The sequence below is a fragment of the Triplophysa rosa genome, linkage group LG9 (genome assembly GCF_024868665.1).
Source record: "Triplophysa rosa linkage group LG9, Trosa_1v2, whole genome shotgun sequence".
NCBI classification, from domain to species: Eukaryota; Metazoa; Chordata; class Actinopteri; order Cypriniformes; family Nemacheilidae; genus Triplophysa; species Triplophysa rosa.
The window spans coordinates 14,196,857-14,223,659 of NC_079898.1; the positions used below are offsets into that span (position 1 = coordinate 14,196,857).

The 26,803-nt window shown below is 39.7% G+C and overlaps 3 protein-coding genes across 28 annotated transcripts in view; all 3 read left to right on the forward strand.

Moving 5' to 3' along the window:
• ndst2a (N-deacetylase/N-sulfotransferase (heparan glucosaminyl) 2a) overlaps positions 1–3,843 on the forward strand; it is a 111,901-nt gene extending 108,058 nt beyond the window's left edge. For both annotated transcript variants that reach the window (XM_057341897.1, XM_057341898.1), the window contains exons 11-17: positions 48–144; positions 266–389; positions 683–857; positions 1,067–1,237; positions 1,998–2,107; positions 2,473–2,575; positions 2,784–3,843. In XM_057341897.1, the coding sequence (XP_057197880.1) occupies positions 48–144; positions 266–389; positions 683–857; positions 1,067–1,237; positions 1,998–2,107; positions 2,473–2,575; positions 2,784–2,909 (906 nt within the window). In that variant the 3' untranslated portion in view covers positions 2,910–3,843. The remainder of the gene's footprint in view (positions 1–47; positions 145–265; positions 390–682; positions 858–1,066; positions 1,238–1,997; positions 2,108–2,472; positions 2,576–2,783) is intronic.
• Positions 3,844–7,184: 3,341 nt separating this feature from the next.
• si:dkey-174i8.1 (arylsulfatase I) lies at positions 7,185–10,948 on the forward strand. Its single transcript, XM_057342285.1, has 3 exons — positions 7,185–7,676; positions 8,162–8,494; positions 8,583–10,948. The coding sequence occupies exons 1-3, from the start codon at positions 7,399–7,401 to the stop codon at positions 9,670–9,672; spliced, it is 1,701 nt and encodes a 566-aa protein (XP_057198268.1). The 5' UTR covers positions 7,185–7,398; the 3' UTR covers positions 9,673–10,948.
• Positions 10,949–15,279: 4,331 nt separating this feature from the next.
• camk2g2 (calcium/calmodulin-dependent protein kinase (CaM kinase) II gamma 2) overlaps positions 15,280–26,803 on the forward strand; it is an 82,519-nt gene continuing 70,995 nt past the window's right edge. For 4 of the 25 annotated variants that reach the window (XM_057342471.1, XM_057342472.1, XM_057342467.1 and 1 more), the window contains exons 1-2: positions 15,282–15,674; positions 18,859–18,953. In XM_057342471.1, coding sequence (XP_057198454.1) covers positions 15,610–15,674; positions 18,859–18,953 — 160 coding nt within the window. In that variant the 5' untranslated portion in view covers positions 15,282–15,609. Of the gene's footprint in view, positions 15,675–18,858; positions 18,954–26,803 lie in introns of all 25 variants that reach the window. The other 21 variants (XM_057342485.1, XM_057342486.1, XM_057342482.1 and 18 more) reach the window with 11 other exon arrangements.

A 26,803-nucleotide genomic window follows, 5' to 3' on the forward strand; every position in this document is an offset into this window, starting at 1 on the left:
TGTGATGTACAAGGACGGTATAAGAAAACATTCATCATCTCTCTCAGAACCCCTGTCATGACAAGAGGCATAAAGACATCTGGTCCAAGGAGAAGACTTGTGATAGGCTACCAAAATTTTTGGTGATTGGTCCACAGAAAACAGGTAAGAGTCTTAACTGTTCCTAGTGTTTCCAGTCTCAAATGTATAAGCTTGGTAAATTTGAGGTTGTCCAAACAAAATTACAACGTTGTAAGACGCTTGATGTTCGTTTCACTGTTCACAGGTACCACAGCTTTGCACTTCTTTCTCACCCTTCACCCTGCCATCACCAGCAGCTTCCCCAGCCTCGTCACTTTTGAGGAGATCCAGTTCTTTAACGGGCCTGACTATCACAGTGGCATTGACTGGTAATACACACCGCAAAACTTGCCCACCAATCCAATGTAACAGAGCCTTCAGTCATAATCCATTTTTATCACCGCTTCACCTTATTATAAAATCAATTACACAGTCTGCGTTTTCAAATTGAACTCATGATAGAACCATTACCTTCCACTCACGTGATTACAATGGATTTGAATAGTGAGACACTGTCTGACGTGTGATTTAGTGGAAGACTAAACCCAGCCTGGTTTAATTTAGCAAGTGTCTGATATGCTGGTGCAGTTGTTCTGTTTTCAAGTGTCCAGCTGTCCTGCAGGTATATGGACTTCTTTCCCTTTCCCTCAAACGTCAGCACAGACTTCATGTTTGAGAAAAGTGCCAACTACTTTGACACAGACGTGGTTCCCAAGAGGACTGCAGCCTTACTGCCCAGAGCCAAGATCATAGCATTGCTTATCAACCCGGCTGACAGAGCTTACTCCTGGTACCAGGTACTCTCTCCTTTCTCTCTCTCTTTTTTAACCTGACCTGTGTGGATTGCTCTCTGTTAGAGAAAAGCAGAAATAATAACTCGTGGATGGTTAATGTATTATTGCCCCTATATGACATACCGCTTTATTGCTTCCTAAACTCTCTGTAAGTCGCTTTGAATAAAAGCGTCTGCTAAATGTAAGTGTAAATGTCTTTGTGTGTGTTTCAGCATCAGCGAGCGCATCAGGACCCTGCTGCTATAAACCACACCTTCCATGAGGTGGTGACAGCTGGTCCCTCTGCATCTAAAGAACTATTGGTCCTTCAGAATCGCAGCCTTAAGCCGGGAACGTACGCCATACATCTGGAGCACTGGCTGTTGCACTACCAGCCCAGACAGGTACAGTTATTGGTCTTTGGATTGTAAAGTTCTTTCTTCCCTTTAGGTTTATGGTGCGTTGTGCCTTTGATTTGAGACATACATTTAATATAGGGTGCGTTCATATTTGTAGTTCAGTTCTCTTGGTTATTTTGGTCCGGACCAAAAAAGAAAAAAATGAATTTAGTCCTGGTTCGCTTAGCGTTCAGACTGGCATTTTAACAGCGAACCTAAAGATATCAAACCTAACAGCTCACGTGTAAAGTCGCAACGCAACAGCTTTTATGATTTATATTTTAAACGGACCTTACCGGACATCCAAAACAATGCTGTGTGCTGGGTTACACATGTTCAGTGTATGCCTGCGCATATGAGGGTATTTTTAGCAAGCCGGTAACTCGTGAAGTCCTCATGAAGTGTTGAAAGCAGTCAAAACAGCACCAGGTATTTCTCTGTTACAGGGGCAAGCCCAAATCTAATAAACACTCCTTTTGTATTACCAAATCACTTTCGGGTCATGTCTTATCAGTTCCTGTTTATTTTTATTTAAAGCTATTTTAGTGATGACTTCTGCCAGTAGTATTAACTCTTTCGTCAGTAATTATAAATGAACATCTTGCTAACCAGAACTGATCTAGACTGTATAATTTTGTAACAATATAAAATCTAGTGTTGTTAGCTGTATGTTGTTTAGTTGTTGAAATACTAATTTCTAAAATAGCTGTGCATTAATCCTGCATAATATGATTTTCTAAATACTGCATGTGACACCCTTCATTAGCTCCATATCGTAGATGGCACCCTGCTCCGATCTAACCCAGCTCTGGTGATGGACGGCATCCAGCGGTTTCTGGGGGTCACACCCATCTTCAACTACACCCAAGCCCTTGTGTGAGTTCCGCTGTTTACTTAGCACCTCATTCTATTTTTAAAGGTCTCATGCTTAAAGGGACAGTTCACCCAAAAATGAAAATTCTGTCATTTACTCGCCCCCAGATTGTTCCAAACCTGCATAAATTTCTTTGTTCTAGTGAACACAAAGGACGATATTTGGAAGAATGTCAGTAACCAAACAGATCTCATACCCCATTTACTGCCGTAGTAGGGAAAATAAATACTATGGGAGTCAATGGAGGGTGAGATCTGTTTGGTTGCGGACATTCTTCCAAATATCTTCCTTTGAATACCTTGAACTATCCCTTTAAAATGTGTTTGAGGGTTCATTTTATAAGACATAAGTTTTGTGTGTTTTGTAGTTTTGATGAGGGTAAAGGATTTTGGTGTCAGAGGTTGGAAGGAGGCCGTCCTAAGTGTCTGGGGAAGAGTAAAGGCAGAAAATATCCAGAAATGACCCCTGAGGTAAGCAACAATCTCATCACTCCACCCTCATATAAGTTACTTTCTCTTTACTGTCTCTTACTGATGCCAGTGGCAAGGACTCTCGGTTATAGACATGTCATTTACCAGCAGTGAGAAGTGACTTTTCTTCATCTTTTTTTTTGCAATGCTTTTGAGAACCACAAGGAGTTGTACGTTTATTCTTAGACATTGTTTTGTGTTTTCTCAGACACGTGCCTTCCTGACAGAGTACTATCGAGAGCATAACCTGGAACTGTTGCGGCTGCTGAATCGACTGGGTCAGGCTTTACCCTCGTGGCTCAGAGAGGAGCTGCAGAGCACCAGCTGGAGCTGAGAGAACTTCACCTGCATCTCCAGTATCACAACACCTAAAAAACTGTGTCCACTCATTACAGAGAAACCAGGGGAAAGACTTTCCATTTAAAGCCCTCCACATGAACTCTGTTAAGAACTGTAGTAGCAGTGATGAGATGGGCTGTGATTATGACCGAACGGTTTGAGACGGACCGTAAATATGAGCATTTCTTTGCTGCCAAGGTGCTGGCGTAGGCTCATTCTGAGATGAAGAAGTGAAAGCTGGGAAATGTGGTCCCTCGCAGACTTCCTCTTTTAATACGACAGGCCTGCTTATTAGGACCAGAACACACTACAGATCTGGACAAGCATGAATTTAATGGTGACCGAAGAGTGTTAAATACAATCTAATACTCGTACAAAACACACACTGTCTAGCCTTGCTCAGCCCGTCTGAGGAGTGATTGTAAAACATTGTACATTTCAAAGCATTGTATATTTTGGGTCTGGGTGGGTGGGATTGTAACTGAATAGACATCAGTTCAACGTGACAGCGTTTGTGTACAGACAGAGCTCTGTTTGAGCAGGACCACAAATCTACAGCCCTTCTCTTTTCCACATGTGCACACACACATATTCCAAAGCTGGATCAGAAACCAAACGATGAGTATATGCAATTGAGGGAGTTGTCTGTACATTGTCTCGTCTCCCAGTATAATCCAATCTAAAGCATTTATGTCAAGTGTCTTATCCCCGTATTTATCCTAGCCATGCACTTTTCTCTACTCTACACACACAGGTTTGTGAAAGTTCATATGTTGTATGTAAGAAGCTGTGAATGGGGAAAGAGGAAGGCTGGGATATGATTTGTGGTCTGTCCTAAACAATGAGAAGCTGCTGTCTTTTTTTTGTAAAAAATGTATTTTAAATTCTCAACACAGTATTATCTCTAATAAACTCTTAGAGAGGTTGGGAATGTTTGTCTCATTTTGTGTGATTTTATTTGATGCAAAGACTTTTGAGGGTAAAGAAACACTTTTAAAAAGCCAATTGCCTTATTTGTAAAGGCATTTAATTTTTCTCTTTCATTTTCTTTAGGATACACAAGTACATCGTTCGTTTTAGTGCAGTTTGAGATGATGAAGCAAAATTGAAATGTAAGCTTATTCAGCCATTATGAAGATTAAGTTATGATTTGATTTGTCTCACTTTAGGTATACAAACTGTACTTGCAAGATTAAAAATACTGTAGCATGTACAGTTCATTACTGAGATGTCACAGAATGAAATGACTCGCTCTAAGGGTCGTCTTCAGCTTCTTTCTACTGTGGTAGTCAGTGGGGTCCAAGAACTGTTTGGTTACAAGCGTTCTTCCAAATATATTTCTCTGTGTTCTTCAGAACAAAGACATTTATACAAATTAGGAACAACTTGAGGGTGAGTAAATGATGACAGAATTTTCATTTTTGCGTTGCTGTTCCTTTGTCAACCACATTACTCTCACCACACTGCTGCATAATGAACTTCCTGTGGAACCATGGGTAAGAAGTCTCGTGCAAACACATCAACATCATGCAATAAGAGCCTGATATGCACCTACGATTTGGTCAGTTTTCCTTCCGGTATCCACTCAAATATGTTTTATTGTCATACCCTTTCTCGCCACATAGTGGCGCTACAGACTATTTTTTAACGCTCATCGTCTCACAACACAGGTTGGATACACGCAGTACACTAGAAACGTTTTCACTCCTCCATCTTTTAAAGGGATAGTTCACCCAAGAATGAAAATTCTGTCATCATTTACTCACCCTCTTGTCGTTTCAAACCTGTATGACTTTCTTTCTGCTGCAGAACACCAAAGAAGATATTTTGAAGAATATAGGTAACCGAACAACGGTGGTACCCGTTCACTTGCATTGGTTTTGTGTGCATACAATAGAAGTGAATGGGTAGCACCATTGTTCGCTTACCAACATTCTTCAAAATATCTGCTTTTGTGTTCTGCAGAAGAAAAAAGTCTACAGGTTTGACATGACAAGAGGGTGAGTAAATGATGACAGACTTTTAATAACACAAGCTAAAATGCTTTATTGGCTGTTCAGAAGGCATCTGGCCAAATAAAGGTTTTACACCTCTTGTGAGTGTGGATCATTCTTGTATATTTAGTTTGGTGTCACTGGTGTCCAAAGTAGCTGGAAAGTCTCTGTGACTGTAACAGTCAAGCCAATGTAAATGATCCCTGTCTTGTATATTGCAAGTAGACACTTGTGAAACTTGTGTGTCGTCCTTTGTTGCTTTTTATATTTCTTTGATTCCTATTTGTTTATTGCTTTGGATGCCTAAAGCTTCTGCCCTTGTAACGTAACTACTCAACACTGTTTAGTTTCTCAGTGTAAAATAGCCACACTGAGGGCTTTTCCTCTGTGGTCTCCATGGATGAGGGTTAAACAACACATATCAAAGAAGTAATTTCACTTCAGATCTGCTTCGTGTTCCCCGGTTGCCCTTATCTATTAGAGTAATGCCTTTGCACTTTCCCAAAGCCCAGATCACAATTAATAGCCCCATATACAGTATACGGACAACACTGGTCATTTTAACCATTTTTATCTTTTAGTATGACTGCCTCTCTGCCCTTGTTTTTTTCTCTCTAGCCTTCCACCATTTTCTCTCCCTGCTCTGAAATGGCTGTGAAATTTCCCATTTAGGTGAGACTGTCGTCTGTTTTGGCTTAATGTAGGAAATCAACTCATTTTGTGGCATTGATTTCCTCTCTGCTACATTGGGGAGAAAGCTGGCGAGCATACCTGAGAGCGGTCGATAGCCGATAGAGGTCCTCTCGCTCACCGGATGTGTGTGCTGCTCGTCTGTTGCTGTTGGTTTGCCACTCATTTAAATGTACAGGCCTTGTCGTCTTCATATGTGTAATTATAACAGTAATCTACTGTTACGTCCGCTTACAGTCACCTAAAGGTGTTCCTGCTGTAAATGTGAATGTTTATAAATGTCAGTAATGATTTATGTTGTTTAGTTGGAGTTGTCGGGGGCTCTGGTATTGTTATAATGCAGAGGCCTTTTATACAGTTCAAGGGCAGCTTCATTTTGATTTATTGAATTGGTGTGTTTCACAACATCACAGGTTCAGTGATGCTTTTAATGCGGTTGCGATTGAATCTCTATGGAAGTGAGATATGCAAATTTTGAAAATGAGTATTCATTTTGTAAAGGGCTGCTGTCATTGGAATCTGCAAAACCATCTGGTTCTGAACTTCTGACGTTGATCATCTGGATGAATACATAATAGCTTGTCACACCCACACAGCATCAACACCCATTCAGTGTATTGGACCACGTGGTATAAGGGTTCAGTAAAAAATAAATCAATTCCCTTTAAATAAAAGCGTTCAGATTTTTAATCTTAACAGTAGAAACCGATGCTTTATACCGTTGATGGGATAATTGCATTTTCTTTGTATTCAGCAGATCTACCTCAGTGTTCAGTGGCGGCTCTTCCGTGCACACTACCACAGTAAAACATCACTTAGTGTCTGTACAGGAAAGTCAGCCTCCACAGTCTGTGTTCTGGGAACTCATAATTAGGTAAACGCCTTTCTGTGGTTCTCAACTAATTCAAGGATCAATGAAAGAACATTTGAGGTTCATCCCACAACACTGCCATATCTACACTGGTGCTTTTTTGTTTAAATATCGTTGTCTAATGTCTGACTTTGGAAATTGAGAAAGTGTGTGAGCGTTTGCTTGCATGCTCACGGGAATGTAATACACTTATTGACCAGCGGGTGTCAACACTGTTGACCTAATTTTGTTTTTAAAGGTATAGTTCGCTCTAAAAATCTGTCATCATTTATAGACCCCTTTGTTATTGGAAACGCATTTTTTATATGACTGACTGGTTTAGTGTCTATACAATAAATCAATGGGGTTTGGTTAGCCAATGTTCTTCAAACAGGTTTGGAAGTCAGTCATACAGGTTTGGAATGACATAAGGGTGAATAAATGATAAAATCATTTTCGCTTTTGGATTAAATGTCACCTTAAATGTCCTCTAGTTTTGCCTTATTTGCTTTATGTCCTATTGTGGACAAAGCATAATTCAGTAAACGTAATATAGTATTTAAACTAATGCTAGGAGTTTGATTTTATATTGTAACCTGAAAATATTTTCAACATTTAAAATGAAATTCATATTTTTGTCATGTACACAAATAGAAAACACAGATACTTACAGTTCTATAATCCTGATTTTGTAGGTGTGTGTGTTAGAGGAATGTAACATGGTGCTGTTAGAAAACAGCGCTGTCGTCTACAGTCACAGGCAACATCCAAATCGACCGTACAGAGAAGAGCTGCAAAACTTGTTACATTATCAGCACTTGTTTTTTTGTTTTAAGAGTAAAGTTTTTCACTGATGGAGCATGGTGACAGGGTTTATCTGTTAATCTAGCCTGGCTAAAGCTGAATGTCAAAATTTACACCGTCAGGAGTCAACGGGCTAGCCAACAGGCATGGATGCATTGGTGTTGGGCTGCTGCTTGTGCTTTGTGCATGGACTACTACACGCTACAGAGGGTTTAACTTCAGGAAGGGTTCTCCACAAGGGAAAAGTTCCCCCACATATTGTTTTTGTGATGGTAGATGACCAAGGCTACAATGACATCGGGTACCATGGCTCAGAGATTCACACGCCTGTGTTGGACCAGCTGGCTGGTGAGGGGGTGAAGCTGGAAAACTACTATGTTCAGCCCATCTGTTCTCCCTCACGTAGCCAGCTTATGACTGGACGGTAAGGGCACGGTCATCGAAACCAGCTAAAAATTTCCAGATTAGAGGTTATTACGTTTATATATAAAAGTAATTAATTTAATTCTTTATGGTATAATCTACTTTTGTCTTGTTTAATACAGCGCTGAATATTCAGTTTTAGATGTTTTTATGGTGATTATTAAATTTAGCAGGAAAAAAATATTCACTATACAAAAACTTTGCTTTACTCTTTACTACAAACAATATGTTTCCTTTTTCAATCTCATTTAAAGCTTGTGTGACTTTATTTCTTGTGCGGAAAACACAAGGAGATGACCTCAGTATCCATCCACGTTTTTCATTAATAATGTTGTCAACTTCTTTAAATTTCTTCTCTTGTGAAAAAAATCTAAGGGGTTTTAAACAACATAAACATGATAAAATGATGATTCTTTATTTCCCCTTTAACCCTAACAAATTTGTGGGTACAGACCTTCTGTGCTGACCTACTGTCCATTACTTTAGTTATCAGATTCATACTGGGCTTCAACACTCGATCATCCGTGCACGTCAGCCCCTCTGCTTGCCCCTCGATGTAACTACACTCCCTGAGCGGCTATGGCAGGCTGGCTACAGCACCCACATGGTCGGAAAGTGGCATTTGGGCTTCTGTCGACCTGAGTGTTTGCCAACCAGTCGTGGATTTCAAAGCTTCCTCGGCTCACTGACGGGCAGCGGTGACCATTTTACCTTCCAGAGCTGTGACGGCGCAGAGGCTTGTGGATTCGACTTGCATGATGGAGACCGGCCTGCCTGGGAGCTGAAGGGGAATTACTCAACAAGACTTTACACAGAGAGGTGAGACAATGCCGAATGCACATCAAATACTATAATACTTACAACGATTTGTTTGTGGTAATTCGGACTAATGCAATTCTCTACGCAGAGTGAAGCAAATACTGAGAAGTCACAATCGGCGGAAGCCCCTGTTTCTATATGTGGCCCTCCAAGCTGTGCACACACCTTTGCAGGCTCCTGCCCATTTTCTCAGACTCTACCAGCACCTTGGCAATAGACCCCGACGCCACTACGCCGCTATGATGAGCGCCGTGGACGAGTCTGTAGGGGAGATTGTCAGCGAGCTACGGGAACAAGGCTACTACGACAACACGGTGCTCATCTACTCCTCAGACAACGGGGGTCAACCTCTCTCGGGGGGCTGTAATTGGCCCCTGCGTGGAGGCAAAGGCTCCTACTGGGAAGGTGGAGTTAGAGCGGTCGGATTCGTACACAGCCCGCTTCTGAAAAAGAAAGGAAGGGTGAGTCAGGCTCTGACTCACATCTCAGATTGGTACCCAACCCTTCTGTCTCTTGCGGGTCTCCAAGTGCCTGATTCCAGTCGTCTAGATGGCCACGATGTTTGGGGCTCCATAACCAGTGGCCTGCCCAGTCCACGGACTGAAGTCCTTTTTAACATCGACCCAGTTTCACGCAGGCATGGTGAACCCCACCCCGTGCTGCTAACTCTCAACGGCTTCGGGATCTGGGATACAGGAGTGCGGGCAGCCCTTCGAGTCGGGGACTGGAAACTTTTGACAGGGAGTGTAGGCGACGGGGACTGGTTCCCCCCACAGACGATGCCGGGAGGTCCCCAGCAGTGGCAGGGCATGGAAAAGAGACGAGACCAGCGGGGAAAGTCTGTCTGGCTTTTCAACGTCACCGCTGATCCTTACGAGAGGACAGATTTGGCTGAGGCGCGGCCTGAAGTGGTCAAGATGCTGTTGACCCGTCTGGCTGAGTACAATCGGACCGCTGTGCCTCCACGCAACCCACCCGATGACCCGATGGCAGACCCGCAGCTTCACGGAGGGGTGTGGACTCCTTGGCTTGGTGAGGAAGATCCAGGAGATGATGGGGAGGATTCAGATAGTGGCAGCAGAAAAGGCAGATATAAAAGAACCTGCAGAGTCTGTAAACTCAGAGCTCTGTTCAGAAAGGTTCGTACTCGTATGCAAAGGGCGGCTTTATTCTTGTAGTTGTAAACAGGGGACGAATGCACTCAAAATGAGTTTATGCTGCTTGGCATAGCTGTCTGTTTATTCCAGTTGGTACACAGTTTGTTTTCTTGCATTTCAGTGAACACAGAAAGTGAATTCTTGTATTTTTTGTATTCCAGTGAATACAGAGTGTGCACTGATGTTGACATGAACTGCCAACAATAATTCACAATTATGATGGTCGGCCTTGTCACATTCTGTATGTTTAGATGTCAGCTATCAGGAATCGGTATTTATCAGCATTCATCTGTATGATGCAGTGGATATAACACGTGCTGTTAATGTGATCTAGACAGCAGCAGTCTAGATTTAATCACATGTGACTCCACAAGCACTTAATGGAGATAGTATTGTGCCTTTATTAGATGATCCAGTTATTTAACCACAGAAAATGATATAAGTAGTGCCACTGATTGTTCTACGCTTGCTCGTGGATCAGCGCTCTCTTATCCACCCCCTACTTCACATTCCACACTCTTCTCAATCTCTGCCTCGCACTCCTCCTCACGCCTCCACCTTTCTCCTACCTCTTGCTTTAAAGCTTCTGCGCTATCCAAATCCTCTCTGATGTAGCCCACCTCAGCCAGAACAACACACACGCTTCCTCATTCTTTATGCATTTTCTGTTCCACCTTTTCTCTTCCTCTTGATTTTCTCAGTTCGGGAGAAGATCAGGTCAACGCATATGTAAAAGCGAAAAAGAATATCAGGCCAAATAAATGAGGAGATGTGATCCTTTATTGAAAAAGAGGAACATACGAAGAGGTGGAAGAATTATGCTCTGTATTCAGGACTTGATGCAGTGTCATGTATGTTTTTGTAAATTTGGCCTCATGTTAACGCTCATACTCTGATGTAGTACTCTGTACAAGTGTTCTTGTTTATAAAGCCCACATCATCTCCTATTCCACAGAATCTGAAGGGAACATCGCCTCTGATTTCTTGGCAGTAACATGTTACCCCTGCGAGATATGGTCACACAGTATAGTCACAAACCATAAATTAATAGCAAACAACCTCTATCCAGCTGCAGGGGAGTGACCCGTACTCAATGCAATTTGTATTGTGCAATTACACATGGATATTGTTTGCGAAATCCCACTGTAATATATGTCGAAATGTTTAAAAGGAATAGGAATCTAGAGCAAGGTAATAGACAATACTATTAGAGCTGTGATAATGTAAAACAGATGTTCCACAGAAAGAGTTGTTGTGATCTTTGTTTCTCAAGGGTGTTCTTGTTCAGATTGATTAAACCATGTCTCAAACTGACGGACTGATGTGCCTCTACTTGTCTTTGTATTGTTATGGTTTAATAATGCGTCATTGATTGATGGCTTTTTAAAGCGTTATAGTGTGGTCATCTCACAGGTTTTGATGTCACTGTCTAGATCTTATTTTTAAATAATAATAATTAAACTTAACGTTATAAATATTACACCGCTTTACTTTGTATTAGACCGCACTTTAGAAATTAACAGTCAAACAAAAAATGATTCAGACACCAGATATCATTTTTGATATTTTTTTATAAGTGTGTGCAGGACACTATAGTTTATAGTTTTACTAATATCATTTATGTAAAATGGATAAAAATTTGGGACCAAAAATTATTCTGCCACTTTGACCTGACCATGTTTTGCTTAAGTGTTTTTTCTTTCAATGCTAATGCCTGTTTACACATCAGACTGAACAAAGTTAAGCATTGCTTGGTAATTGGTTCATCTAAATTGGTAAATCTATATAGCCGACAGCTATTCAACCTAATTCATTTGTGAGAGAGTCCAACAGAAGGATGGCCAAAACCAGTAAAATATCAAGTGATTTGAGAGGAAAGGTAGTCGAATTCTACAAGGAAGTCATTTAAATCAGAAATATACCAAAAAGATTATACTGTATATGCCTAGAGGGACAGTCTCATCCATTGTGAAGAAATTCTGACGTCTGAATAATTGTTGGTTTGACTGTAGATCATATAGACTTATATGGAATATCTTAAACATCATATATGATCTTCTTTTTATATACTGTATATCATATAGACCATATAAAAGTGTTTTATAGAACATTATATACATTTGATATTAATAATTATAATTTTCTGTTTTATATGCTTTTAGAGCACTTCGGAAACCGTAAGCAATGCTGGTCCAGAAGAACTTCCTGTTTCAGTTTTTTAACACTACACAAGCGTTTAACAAGAATTATCATGAATGTAGGCCTATGTGGATGAAAACATTCGGAAAACAGCTCTCCAACATACAGCGCAACTGCGCCTCCTGTGACCCGAGTTCAATTCCTGGCTTAAGGTCCTGTGTTGATCTTGTTCTCCTCTCTCAGCCCTGTACTCTCCTGTTCAACCCACTAATGGGTCAACGCACAATCCTTGTCTAGGCCTGTTGACAACATGGACAATGAATCAGTATTACAGAAAGAACATCAGTACTATCTGCAAGTTGCACATTTATATTTTTGAAGAATTGTCTTAATGATAGCGTTTTGACTCTTATACTGTCCTATACAGGCATAAAAAATATAACTTTATAATAATCATTCATTATTCTGTCCTGTAAGCAGACGCAAGTGTTATAATTTCACTATATTGCAGCACAAGTCACTACTACCTCCTCCTCTTTATCATTTACTTTGAAAATTCAATACAGCGCCAACCCACTTTGTGAGGACTTAAATTGTGGAATGCACAATGAGCTGGCCCAGAGAAAGAGCGAGCAATCCGAGTTACTCCCTCAACTGTATGTGAGTCATCCTGAACACATTCCGAGTTTGGCATCTCCTAAACATGCTGTAAGCATTTTTTTTCATTATTTTGTGGAATAGAATGCATGCTTCTACTATCAGACAGATAAATCTGTGTCCTGAGAATTCACACCTGTCTCTGTGACAGCTCTGGGCTCTACGCACCAAAATGGGAGTCATGGAATGACAGACTTTTATTTTTAGTTAGAAATGCTTCCTACATTGGATTTGCTAATGTGATTTTAGGGCGGGTTTTGGAGAGAGGGCGTGTGGTTGAAGGCATGAAGTGTCGTCTAAGTTTGCCGGTCGTCAGATAAATGGCTGGAATAGTAATATAATAACATAAAATGTATTTTATGATGCTTTTGTTGATCTTTGGGTTACACAGATTATGTAAACTGAGCAGTGTGTGCTGAAGCCTCTCGTTTTAGTGTAGCTTCAGTATAAATATAATATGAACTTTGTATATTGAATAGTAACTGTAAACCTTCACCAACAAACAGACAAACAGGCCTGATAATGGCACCTGTATTAAGTGCTATCTAATTACATTTACATTCATGCACTTGGCACCTTATCCAAAGTGACTTACAGTTCATTCAAGGTATACATTTTATCAGTATGTGTGATTGAAACCCATGACCTTTGCTCTGTTAACGCTCTTCCAATTGAGCTACAGAAACACACAAGACTCTTTGGAATTTAAATCGATAAAGTAAAATGTACAACCTTCATCACCTAATACCATCACATAATGATGGCAATATGGTCTATAAAATATCAAAAGCAGCACATTTTCCTGTGGAACTGAAGCTGTCTGGCATCCAGCCATCCACCCCAGCCTCCTGCTGCTGAGCTTCTGCAGAGGACTGGGTATAACCAAAATGGGGCTTTTCCCAGCACGCAAGGACACATTGTCATACACATCTGTACACAGCATCATTTCAAAATCCAGCAGCGGCAATGCTGCAATTAATAACCACCCACATCTACTCTGCTCTAATGAAGCTTTCATATCAACCGGCCTCAGTGTAATTACAGTCCCGGCACTTCCATGCATTCTCTTCTAATCGCTGAGTGTTTTGCTCCACAAGGTTGACCGTGAAAGGAGAGCACATTTAGAAGCATGGTACAATTAGGGGCGCAGATGGGATTTTTTAACTGGGGGGGCCAAGCTGTCAGCAAATGATTTCAACTCAGTTAGTTATTTTGTGTCATTTGGGCTTTAACTAGTGTTCAAGTAGTTACTTTGCGTACGTTGGGCTAATGGTTTGTAATAAAAAGCCATTGGAAGATTCTTATTTGAAATCATGAATAAACAAAGGTCTATCTGATCAACACTAGCAATGCATGATCAAACTGTTATTTGTCTAGTATGCCAATCACCCACCAAAACTTCATGCCTTCTGCAAAATGTTTTATTTCAACATTTAAACAAAAATCAGTAAATTTACCTCAGTCAACTTATACAGCACATTGGGTTAGATGATAATGTTATGCCAGGACCCTATATGATTTAGTCTTGCAAGTCCAGACAAATCATTATTTCCTGACCATAAATTGTTTGATTTATGCAACCATTCTTTTTGTAAATTCGCTATTTGCCTCTGACCACTCACCTAATTGCATAGTCATGCTCTCCACGCTTTGCTGTGTTTGCTAAGTGCAAAAGACTAGCTATACAAATAAATAACAAAACTAATCTGCCACATCTTGGAAACGTCAACAGGCATAGGATACTTACATTGTTCAGTTTTTGAAAAAACGAGGGGATTGTTTTTTGTCTCTTCATTGCCTTTGTGTGGCAGTTATGCAGTCTATTTGTTTCAGTCCATACAAATCACCAGCTCAGTCATCGATGATGGCATTTGATCACTATGGTTACCGCTACTACAGGCACAATTGAGGCAGCTAACAGCTCCTCGTAGGACCCCGGGGGCGGGGTCAGGAGTCGTAGCAGGCTAGCAGCACACAGAGAACGTAAACATCGGTGGACGTCTCGATTCTGAAGCATTGACGGCAAAATAAAGAAGGAGCGGCTATACTTAGGCTAACATACATAACGAAAATCCTGATTAATCCTCAGTTTTACCGATGTTTGTAGCCTTTCGTAGGGAAAGTGAAGGGGACAAATCGGGATCTGAGGGGGCGTGTCCCCCCGTCCCTAGTGCTATCTGCGCGCCTGGATACAATTTCTTCTCCACACTTGTTAATCAATTGTTAAATTCCTATTCAGGAATTTAATCTATAATAACATACCAAACCTGGATGCAGCGTATTTACTTGTTTTATGGATGGACCCCTTCGTTCTTGAAGTATTGGCCTACCATAGATGACCTTAGTGAGCCCCACTCATCTTATGGCCAAGAACAACATTACTTTCTCACAAGCTGTCAAAGTTAAGCTTTTACTTCCATTTTTTTTTCAGGAAGTCGAGCCTTCATGAGTTGGCCACACCCTGGAAATACGTTCCATTGCTGTTTACAATGATTATATCCTGCAAAAAAACGAATACACTTAGAATTAAACATGTTTTTTGGTATAGCAAACGTTTAGTAACCATATTATTTTTATTGTAATTTTGTACTATTGTTTTACTACCAAAACCAATGATAAAGCACTATATTGTGATGAGCCCATAAATAATTGTGGTCACTATAGCTTTCTACAACCAAAATGTATAGTAAACCATGGTTCCTGAGAAGATATTTGATTCATTAAATATTAAATGTGAGTTAGCATGGCTATAGATTTTACCCCTTAATACTGGCGGTGGTGCCAATGCTGCACCGGATATACGCTGCCAACGACGCGACAAAATAAGAACGCTGTAAACATAGAGCTGCAGGAGCGCGACGTCGTTTTAAGATTTTCGCGTCGCGTGCTCGCAGCGTGCACAGGGGTGTCACTTCCATCTCCTTTCTCGACGTCGACGGAGAAAATCTCGCGTGGCTGGCTGCTTTCTCTCCACCTCCACGGCTCCACCAACAAACAGCACAGCACCACTTACCAGCAGCACCTCTCTCTTCCTTCTCTTCTCCCCCGCCTCCTCTTTCTCGCTCTCTCTCCCTTTCTCTTTGAGTGAGCGAGAGATCTCCCGAAACCTGGTCGAGGAGCACCCGGATACATCAGAGAGGCGACATCCTCCTAAAGCGCAACATGGCTACAATCGTAACCTCCACCAGATTTACAGACGAGTATCAGCTGTACGAAGAGCTCGGAAAGTAAGCGACCGCACCGCTGCATTTGTGTAACGCGTCACACATACACACACACTGCATTGTGTTTCATCGTCTTGCTTGTGTTTTGTTCAGCGTTGACAGCAGCATACACACGCAGTGGTTTTGCATGCTAAAAGCCAGCGCAATCCGCTAACGCAAACCCCCGAGTCGATTTAAAGGCATGGAGGTTTTTACATTGCGTTTCTTTGTTTATCTTCACATGCGTATCCTTCACCGTGCTCGCGCGCTACGGGGTGCTTTGAAAGCCTGCGCGTCGTCACGACGCAAGATGCGATACTTTGTCGACACTTTATCGACATCTCAACGTTTCGTTGGAGAGGAAATCCTAGGGTCGGGGGCGTTTGGGTTTGTGATCACGCCCGTGTGTGTGCGTTTTAATGGACACCCAAACTTTTACGCGTTCGGCAACATTTGACAGATATGGCTTTGATAATTAGATTGGTATGCGGATAGACAATGTTTTTGAGCGTCATGACACACCATCATTGGGTGGTCGGTTACATTTGTTTTGTGGTTCAGCCAACATCATCACCACGAAGTAAAGGAAGTGAACGTTGTGCAGTAGTACTCGCCTTATGCCGTTTTGTTGGTAATATGGGCAGTTTGACGCGACACCATATGTTAATGTCAGTGTGACTGACACTTCTGTGTGCCCGTGTTAATGCTACCATTTTTTTGTGTGTGTGTGGAATACGCCACACGTGTACTTTACTACCTGAAAGATATCACTACAGCTGTCATAAACAGCAATATTAGTCTATTAGAACACTTGTAGGCCTCTGTTTGCCAGTGGCATGGGTTTGAGAAAGGCCTTCTAGTTTGTCAGATCATAAGTGATGCACAAAACCTAAAAATACATGTAAAAATGTTATATTAAACCATAGGTATAACCTGGTAATACCTGGTAACCATAGGTAATATTTTATAATCTTTCGTTTTTATAAAACAGCAGTAGCCACAAGAAACACCAATGTTTTCTAGTCAAAATTATTATTACTATTAGTTATGTTTCCGCAGAGTAACAGTTTGTTATGGGAACTGTAGGTTGAATGCAGGTAATAAGCAGCATGGAAGTTGTTTCTGTAGCTCAGTTGGTAGAGCATTCGATCAGGAGCACTAGGGACATATAGGTTTGATCCCAGGGAAAACACGTACTGAAAAAATGAGTAGCATGCACTGTGTGTCGCTTTAGATAATACTGTCTGCGACTGTGCCAAGTGCATAAATGTAACTGTAATATAAAATGTGTGGTCGTAGATTTATCTGTATTGAATGAGGAGCGGTTTTGAACGGTTATTGTGATGTATTGTTACTGTTTTAAAGGGATAGTTCACCCAACAATGAAAATTCTGTCATGAATTATTCATTCTCTAGTTGTTCTAAATCTGTATAAATTTCTTTGTTTGGTAGAACCCCATTCACTGCCATAGTAAGAAAAATGACAATTATAGTCAAAAGTGGCCCAGAACTGTTTGCTGTCTTGCATTCCTCAAAATATCTTCTTTTGTGTTCAACAGATCAAAAAAATATATAATTTTTCCTACTATGGTAGTCAATGGTGGTCAAGAACTGTTTGGTTACAAGCATTCGTCCAAATATCTTTCTCTGTGTTCATCAGAACAAATATGGGAGGCAAATCCTGCCAAATTTAAATAAATAAATTAAACGATGAAAATGAAAACCAGATGATCAATTTCATTATACACAACTGCGTGCACAATATGTGCCAAAATGAAAAATAAAATGAAATTATTTTATTTTCATTTTTACACTGGCAATGCGTTGTCCCTGTCAAATTGAAAAAGAAAATGCAATTGGTGATTTGACATTTCATTTTCACTAAAATCTCGAGGCAAGACTGCCAATTTGAAAATGAAAAGGCAAATGTGAAAAATAAATTGTAAAAACATTTTTTACAAAGGTTTTATTAATGTTCACGCAATAATACTGACACAATTCAAATTAAAATGTAAACTTTGATTTTCATTTTATTTTATTTTCTCGTCTCTTTTATTTCATTTTCGTTTTCATTTTCATTACGGGCTCTCCAATGCTTTAGTTTGTTCGTCTGTTAACTTATCAGAGATGCAGAGCACCACACAACAACTTTCGGTATTGCACCAGGCACAGTCATCGTCATCATTACAAAGCGCTAAGGCCAAGCGCCTGACAAGGTCTACACACGTTCGTTCGAATAAACGGATATGACGTTTTTGTGGGCGTTCCCAGTAATGCAGACGCTCGTCCACACCCACTAATTAACATGTAATTTGCATGACCGTGAACAAGAAAAAGAAAATGAAAACGAAGACGAAAACGAAAATGAAAACGAAAATGAAATAAAAGAGAAGAGAAAATAAAATAAAATGAAAATCAAAGTTTACATTTTAATTTGAATTGTGTCAGTATTATTGCGTGAACATTAATAAAACCTTTGTAAAAAATGTTTTTACAATTTATTTTTCACATTTGCCTTTTCATTTTCAAATTGGCAGTCTTGCCTCGAGATTTTAGTGAAAATGAAATGTCAAATCACCAATTGCATTTTCTTTTTCAATTTGACAGGGACAACGCATTGTCAGTGTAAAAAGGAAAATGAAAATAAAATAATTTCATTTTATTTTTCATTTTGGCACATATTGTGCACGCAGTTGTGTATAATGAAATTGATAATCTGGTTTTCATTTTCATTTTCATCGTTTAATTTATTTATTTAAATTTGGCAGGATTTGCCTCCCATAAACAAAGACATTTATACAGGTTTGGGACAACTCGAAGGTGAGTAAATGATGACGGAATTTTTATTTTGGCGTGCACTATCCCATTAATGAGGCTAGTCTGAACATAATTTAGTAAAATTATCTATTTTATTAAGCACGTTATCCATGTAATGATCACATGGTTCTATGCGATGCTATATCTACTTGGATGGTCATTCGTCTCAATTTCATTAATAATTTAAAAAGCGTATTGGACTGAACTGCAAAGCAATTACTTAGGCTTTTTTGAGAAACACCTTTAATGCTTAATTTATTGAGTATTATATTTTAAAATAATAATTTTTATTTTAGTACATTATTTTATTTTCCCTTTTATCAGTTTTTTATGGAAAATCATTTTATTTTATTTCCAATGCTCATTATTGACACGTGTTTGTTTTAAATAGGGGTGCCTTCTCTGTTGTCCGCCGATGTGTAAAGAAATCAACAGGCCAGGAATATGCTGCAAAGATCATCAACACAAAAAAGCTGTCAGCTAGAGGTAAGCTGATCCATATCACCATCACGTTGGTCAGGTTGATGTATTTGGTCTGTTCTTACTTGTATGTTATGCTTATGCTATCATTTGTAAAGTAACTATGCTTATTTTGTTGTGTTATGGCTTGGTCAAACACACAACTAACACAAACGTCTTCAGTTGATGATTTTTGCTGAAAATGACAGTTATGTTTCTGGAGGCAGCCTTACAATGTGTTGGTGTTTGTGGGGGAAGTGTGAACCTGCTTTTACAGTCAAAAAAGGCTGTTTTAAATTCACTTTCTCTTATTCCAACAATAGACATACTTGAAACTTTACTAGACCAAACGTTTCACTGATGAGGCCATGAGATTTTCCATGATATTGTGCCATATTGTTCTTCAAGTTGTGGGTTTGCTCTCAGGGCTCCAGACTGCACCTAAAACGGTCGAAAAATATTCATTTGCTGTGTGATATTGAGTGATATTTTTGCAGAGATCGCCACTGGCGACCATACGGATTTAGTCATTTTTAAAGCGTTTCCAACAGAAGCGGCGTACTTTTTAAAAAGCAAGCAGCTTGGCTTTGCCCGCACACTCAGCGCTGTGATCTGCTCTCCGTTTTTCCCACACTCAATGCTCGTCGAGGCAGCACGGAATAAGCGCCTGCAGGCCAAATAACGTATCAACTCAAGCCCTTTTGTTTTGCTTTAAACTCTAAATGTATACTTTTTCATAGAGTATTTATAATATATTAATATGGTCTTGACATACACATTTTCTGATGGTTCAAATGAATTCAGAGTACTAATTTGGTCTGGTGTGTTCAGTGTTTAAACGTTCTGCCTCTTTTTAAATAAGCAGAACCAAATCTGCTGACATCTGCATTTAAATGCATAGGCAGGCAGCAGTTTAAGTCTATTTGAACACATTTACACATACTTATATTTGTGCACAAATGTAAACACATTTAAAACCCCAATTTTAGTGCAGAATTAACAAAAAAGTCTGGAGATTCTGTATGGCCTTGCTCATGAGGAAAAACAACTTTATGTGAGGAAAACATAATTTATGAGATGGAAGATGTACACATTTTAAAATGCAAGTTCATGTTATGTGGCTCTTACATTTTTTTTGGCGCCTATCGTTTCTCTATATGAGCCAATGGCTCCTTGATTGATTTTTTTGTCTGGAGTTCTGGCTCTGATCTGACCTATTCTGCAATATTTGTAATCTACGTTGTTTTTTTGCTTTTTTGGATGTTGGATAGACACTTCAGTCTGTTTGTAACTTCACGTGCTAATATGATGTGTCATAATAACCCACCTCACAAGGTTTAAAGCACATTGATATAGTAATATTTGTCCTTTCATTCTGCATCAGACTGAACAATACTGGTGTGGCTCTCTATGAACATGTCCGCCTCTCTCAGTCGTATTCCATCTAATGATGTGAACCTGTTGATGCTGCTTTTCTTTCATTTATTCTTCTTTATTTTGTTTGGCTCACACAATTCACGGTCAGTATCATCAGGGCTATCGATGGTGTTGTTGAAGGATATATGAGACGCAACCACTGTTTCTGCTGCATCACAAACAAAAGCAGTAGATCTATTTTCGGGAACTGGACACGGTGTATCTGTCCTCAAACGGTATCCGGTTGGACTCTCTTTGGTTGAAATGAATGAAATAGATTATAACTAAATAAATATTTGAGTTTTAAGTTAGAACTAGCACTGAAATACTAGAATGTGACATTGATCATAATTTACTCGTTTGCATTATATGATTTTTTTACTTTGCTGGTTTGTTTTGCAATTTTTATAGGTCCAGTGTGTCATTTTTGGAAAATCTATTGACAGAAATGCAATATATAATAAATATACATAATTGTGTCTTCAGAGGTGTATGAAGACCTTACATAATGAAGTGTTATGTCTTTATTACCTTTAAATGAGTTATTTCTATCTATATACCCCGCGGGTCCCCTTACATGGAATTCGCCATGTTGTTTCTACTATAGCCTTAAACGGACAAACTGCTCTACAGAACACGTTACATAAATACATTATCTCCTTCGGCAAATAAGCAAAAACACGGCGACATCTTAGTGTTGAGTCAGCGGTGGAGTGAGCCGTTAGCTACAATTCAGAACCTCACCACTAGATGCTGCTAAAAGTTATACACTGGACATTTTTCTCTGTTGCTCATTTTTAATTTGATATGGTGGCTTTTTGGGCGTTACCTTGTGGTCTGGTTTGTTAATTGAACTGTAACTTTGCGTCAGTATTGTACGTGGTGAATTCAGTTCCTGTATGTCGAGAATTGGTGGGTGTGTGTGTGCAAAGGATTTATTATTGCATTCCAAAAACAGATTGATGGGGTGAATCTGGATGGAGCAGAAAGTGGTTCTTGAGACATAAATGAAGGTATAAATTGAAATCTTGATCATTTAGAAATGCAATAGCACCCCTCTTCTCAACAAGCCACAGGATTTGAGGCATAATTTAAGTCCATAGCTCAAATGATGCAGGATGATACCCTGCTGTACATGTTTAATGCAAAAGTATAAATGCAGTAGCAATAGAATTGCTTTCCTTAACAAGTTTCCAGCAGATAGTTATCTCTCATTAGGTGTTCACTTTTATCTCTTGATAAAGTGCACCTGCTGTGAATTTCTATACAGTCTAAATAACACCAAGCTTTATGGTTGACCTATAGTTTGAGGTGTGATTGCGTGCGGACGCACATGCGCTAAACATGGCAACGGCCAGAACTGATTGTTCTGTCCATGGACCTTCAAGCTGAATTTGAGCAGGCCCTGTTGTCTTTGTATGTGCATATGTACGCTATGGTCCCCATGGATGGCCGGTAAACAACAGATTTATTTAAAAGATCCTTGGACCCAAAACAGCAGGTAATTAGATCAGCGCTGTTTGGCGGCTCTCATAGGCTTCCTCTCAAGTAACCTGGTAACTGTTTTTCTTTAAACTCTTCATCACGCTGCCTGGAACTGTATTAAAAAGCAACAGTGATATTCTTCTGGTTGGGCCCACACAAGTGCCAAGGGCCCCTCCCACTAAATCTCTCCATTCCCTTGGCCTTGATCAAAGCCTGGAGAGATCTCTTGACATGCCAACCTGTTAACAGACACATAAAAGCTATTATCATCTCGACTGTCATTTCAAATGTCAGCGAGGACAGTTTTGCAGTCTGTAGTTACTCATTCCAAAAGCATTTATAATTGTACCTTATACTATAGTACACAATGATTTAACGTAGTGTAGTATAGTAGGTTAAGAATTCCACACTTGCTTATCAAGATTAGATGATAACTCTCTTTGTGTCCTACAATAGAAGTGAATGAGTGATAGTGCTTTCTTCAAAATATCTTCTTTTGTGTCCTGCATGAAGAAAGAAAGTCATAAAAATTTGAAATGACAAGAGGGTGAGTAAATGATGACAGAGTCCATTTTTGGGTGAATTTAAGCATTAAGAACATCTGAACTCTTATTTCTCTTATCTCTTGCTTTTTTGTGCCACAGCTTGCATGTTTTATAGGGATGTAACGATTCACTCAGCTCACGATGCGATGCGATTCACGATTCTGATCTCACAATGCGATTTATTCACGATTTACTCACGATTTATTTTTTAAAAAATGAGTTGAAACAAATTAGAAATGAACAACTTCCCTTGCATTATTTCTTAAATGCTTCACGTTTCTTTGCATAATAAAATAATGTTTTATTTCAAATAACAAAACTAAACTGCGATTTTATAACAAATTAGTAATAGAAAAAGTCTCTTTAATATAAACAAACTAATACTGTCTGTGCTTTTCTTGGATTTTTTTGCATTTAAGAAATATCAGCATCCACGTTTAGGTTTGCAGTGAAAATAGCGGCCCCTGCTGTTCAAAGAATGTATTGCGATTCAGTTCAAGCCTCAACCGAATTGAATCGTCACTCATTATAACCGATTTTCAACCGACTCACGGTGAATCGTTACATCCCTAATGTTTTATGTAACATATTCCATACAAATCTATAGCCACATGAGGTCTGGCTCTACAGAGTATACTGACGGTGGTGCTGATGTTAAGTTATGTGTGTTTTGATGGTCAGATGCTGGGTAGCGTGGAGCCTTTGGCGCAGGCGCTTCGAGCCTGCAGTATAGCCTGTGTTAGAGAGGTGCATGAAAGACTGCTGAATAATTGAGGCGCATAGCCTGCTATATCTCTAAATGGAAAAAGAGGCTAGGACCTTCTCTGTATATCACCACTTCGCTTTTCCAGATCTTCCTCTCTATTTCTCTCTCTGACCTCTATTAGATCAGCTGCAGCATCTCAGCCCTGCTGTATTATCAGGCCTCTGGAATGCTTCTTCGCTAGATGCCGACCGGCAGAGACCCGATAAACGTAACAGCACTGCTGTGGTGAATCTTTAATGGAACAAACTGTGAATTTTTAATGAGCCCCAGCCAAATGGTGTGTGCACAGGCAGGGCGAATGGAGAGAGGTTGATGACTCGAGTGTGTATTGGGACATATTTAAAGGAAATATGGAATTGTTGTGTGCTTGTTTATTATGCTTGTGTGTATGTACCAGCGAGGGGAAAAGTGTAAGGTGTTTTGTAGTTTTATGTTAAACAAAGTGGTTATTAATGCTAAGCATTATGTCTGATTGAGCCAAGTAGGTTGTTTTTTCCAATAACTGAGCTGTCGTACAGTGCGCTGAGAGCATGTGATGAGGTTTAAAAGTCTGAGATTATTTTGGATACCTGGTATTTATTTCATTTAATTGGGCAAAAAAATATTAAAAGAAATTAAAAATGATTGAAGATTGAAATGTATTAAAGGAGTCATTCGCCGGAAGTACGTGTTTTTCTTTGTCTTTTGTGTGTTATAAGTTGCCCATGCATGTATTAGACACATGAAATTGCAAAAATTTAAGTGTCGGAACAAAAGATGTATTTTATCTAGAAGCGAATGCTCACCCAGACCTGCCTGAAACGCGTCGTGTAACCACACCCCCACAACTTGACGTCAGCTCATGGAGTGATTTGACTAAAACCGCCCAAATCTACACGCAAGTAATGTGGGCGGTCTTGTAAATCTCATTCCGCCGCCGGAGCAGCCATGTCGTGGAGACGCTGTGTGTTCCGTTGCCAAAAGAAAGCCTCTTTGTTTTCTCTGCCAAAAGATGAGTCAACAAAAAACGAATGGTTACATTTTATTTTCAACACTGTTCCAGAGAAGTACAATGAAAAAGTGCTAGTTTGTGTAGAGCATTTTAACGACGATTGCTTCACTAATCTGGGAGCGATGCGCTTCTGTTAAAGCGATCAAGACAGCTTCTGTTAAAAAGTGGGGCAATTCCATCGGTTAAAACTCCGCGAGGACAGTCTGGCGCTTCAGATTCACAGCCTGTAAGTATATTTTCATTTAAAAGACTTTGTTACGGACTAACGCGAGTTGAGTTTGTCGTGTGTTTGTGATCTGCAAATGCAGACACGCGCACAACGTGAAAAAGACAACATAAGTCCTAATAATCAGTAATAATGTCCCAACTAGAGGCAACACATGTCGTGTTTATAATGGGGTTTATTGTCTTTGTTGAGTCGTGACGAGACATGGCGTAACACTGGTTAATCACTTACGGCAAATCTTTATAACGTCGTATATAAAAGGTAAAACAGTTAGCTATAGTTTTAAACTATTTAAAGTAGTTTTTCAATAAAAACGTAACAATCCTTAACATCCTGCTCGAGTCGCGCTGGCAAAGTTAATGTATCGGCATGATCTTCATTCTCCGGATCAGATTCGGGCTCGAATTGATAGGGAAGTATCGATGCCATTTTATCCCCCGTCATTAGCTTTGAAACCTGATGTTCCGAATATGGTAAGAGGCGTTACATTTCCGTCACACAATTGCAGTATTCCACCAATCACTATGCAGTAGTGAACTAGCCAATCATAGCACACCTTGCTTTTCAGAGCGATGAGCTTTGTAAAATATCCTCGCGTTTCAGAGAGGCGGGGCTAAGAGGAGATACAAACATGCACGGTATGTGGAAAATACAGCGTTTTTTTACCTTAATAATACATCTAAAGCAAACAATGATGGATGAAAGTCCCACCCTAAATTTTTTCTCATTTCAGAAGCTTTCACTTGGATATACGTCACGATATGGAAAAGGAGACAATCGCTTATACCGTTTCTGACTTTAAACAGTACTGGATCAATGTATTTACTAGCATCTTGCAGTGTCTTAATTTGCTCATGATATAACATTCTGAGGGGCAGATTAACTAGAGTTGTGCCAATTTAGCTCAGGGAAATCAGGCGGTTAATTAAAGTTTATTTAAAAAGAGTATTTGTGTACATTTTCTAGTGATAACAGCAGTAGTAATTGTAGCTAATTGACTTTGTGTGTGTATGGGGAAGGAGTCAACAAAGTACTGTCACCGTGGGCCACTGTCAGGTGCTTGACAGTTCAACCATGAGATGCCAAACACTATGGTAATTAGAACTAAACCTATCGATAGTCTGATATTCAGTGTGTACTTGAATTCAAGGTCCATTGTAATAGTTTTGTCAGTTTGTTTGTAGATCTATAGCAACTGGTGCCTTCAAATGAATCCCATCTTCTCTGTTATGACTCTCCTCACATGTTTTGCTGATTTTCATAAAACTGAGGAACACGGGTGGCAACTAACAACTGATGAATAGGTTCTCATGTAAACGGTAGAGTTCTGAGGGCAGGGAGTTTTATTATGATGAATTACCATCATAATGCTAAACCAGCACCGAGTAATGAGTCACTTGTATTGCACATTTAATCAACACAAAAGCCCACCTTCCCCCTCCACACAAAGCACAGACCTGTCATGCTATTTACACGCTTTTCATTTGGGAACCAATGAGTGCCTTGTGGTTCTGAGGACCATAATGTATTCTGTGATGTGCATATGATTGCGCCACGTGGCACACTGTGCAAACATTGACGAAGATAAACAGCATTATTCAGATGGGCTGACTCACTGTTTGCTATGCCTGACATCACTTATTCATATTGCTGTGCCATGGGTGTGCTGTGCTGCAGGCGAAGATGGTCCAGGTGTCTTGAGTTAAGATCAGACGATTTAAACTTTGGTCTTTCAATAAGGCATTTTTTGATGGTCATCCCAATTATACAGGGGTTGGCCAAAATAATGGGAACAACAGGGACATAGATGATACACGCACATAGTGTAAAATAGTTTTAAAACCAAGTTTTTAGACCCTGTCTTCTGTTTCTGTCCAGGAGACAGCCAACTCATCTATGCAAGATATTAAATACTTTCATATTTAACATAACAAGAAAACAGACTCCTTGACAATCTATGGTAGTCATTAAAACTGCAATGTAGAATTGTTTGTTATATAGGAGAAGAGCTCCCATCATTCCTGAAAACCACACAGATACTGGGTACAGTAATAGGGTTGTTCCGATACTAGTATCGGAATTTCCACCGATACCACATACAATTCTGGTATCGGAATCGGCGAGTACTTGAATCCATGTACCAATCCGATACCCATTTCTTAAACAGGACCTAGTTATGCCCGCTAGCTTTGCTTCACGCTGCAAATGGCAAGGCTTCTTCACTGCTCAGAATGCAAACACAGAAAATTGTGCTGTGAAGAAGAAATGAAAATGTGCTAGGGACATGCACGAATATTCGATCCGCAATAATTATTAGAAAATTAAAAATGCTATTTGAATATTTTTATTTTTCACAAAAAAAACTGCATCACCACAGGTTTAGAATTGTCTTGTCTTATTTAACGCTTCTTCACTTCATCTATAATGACTTTTTAATGTACAGAAAAT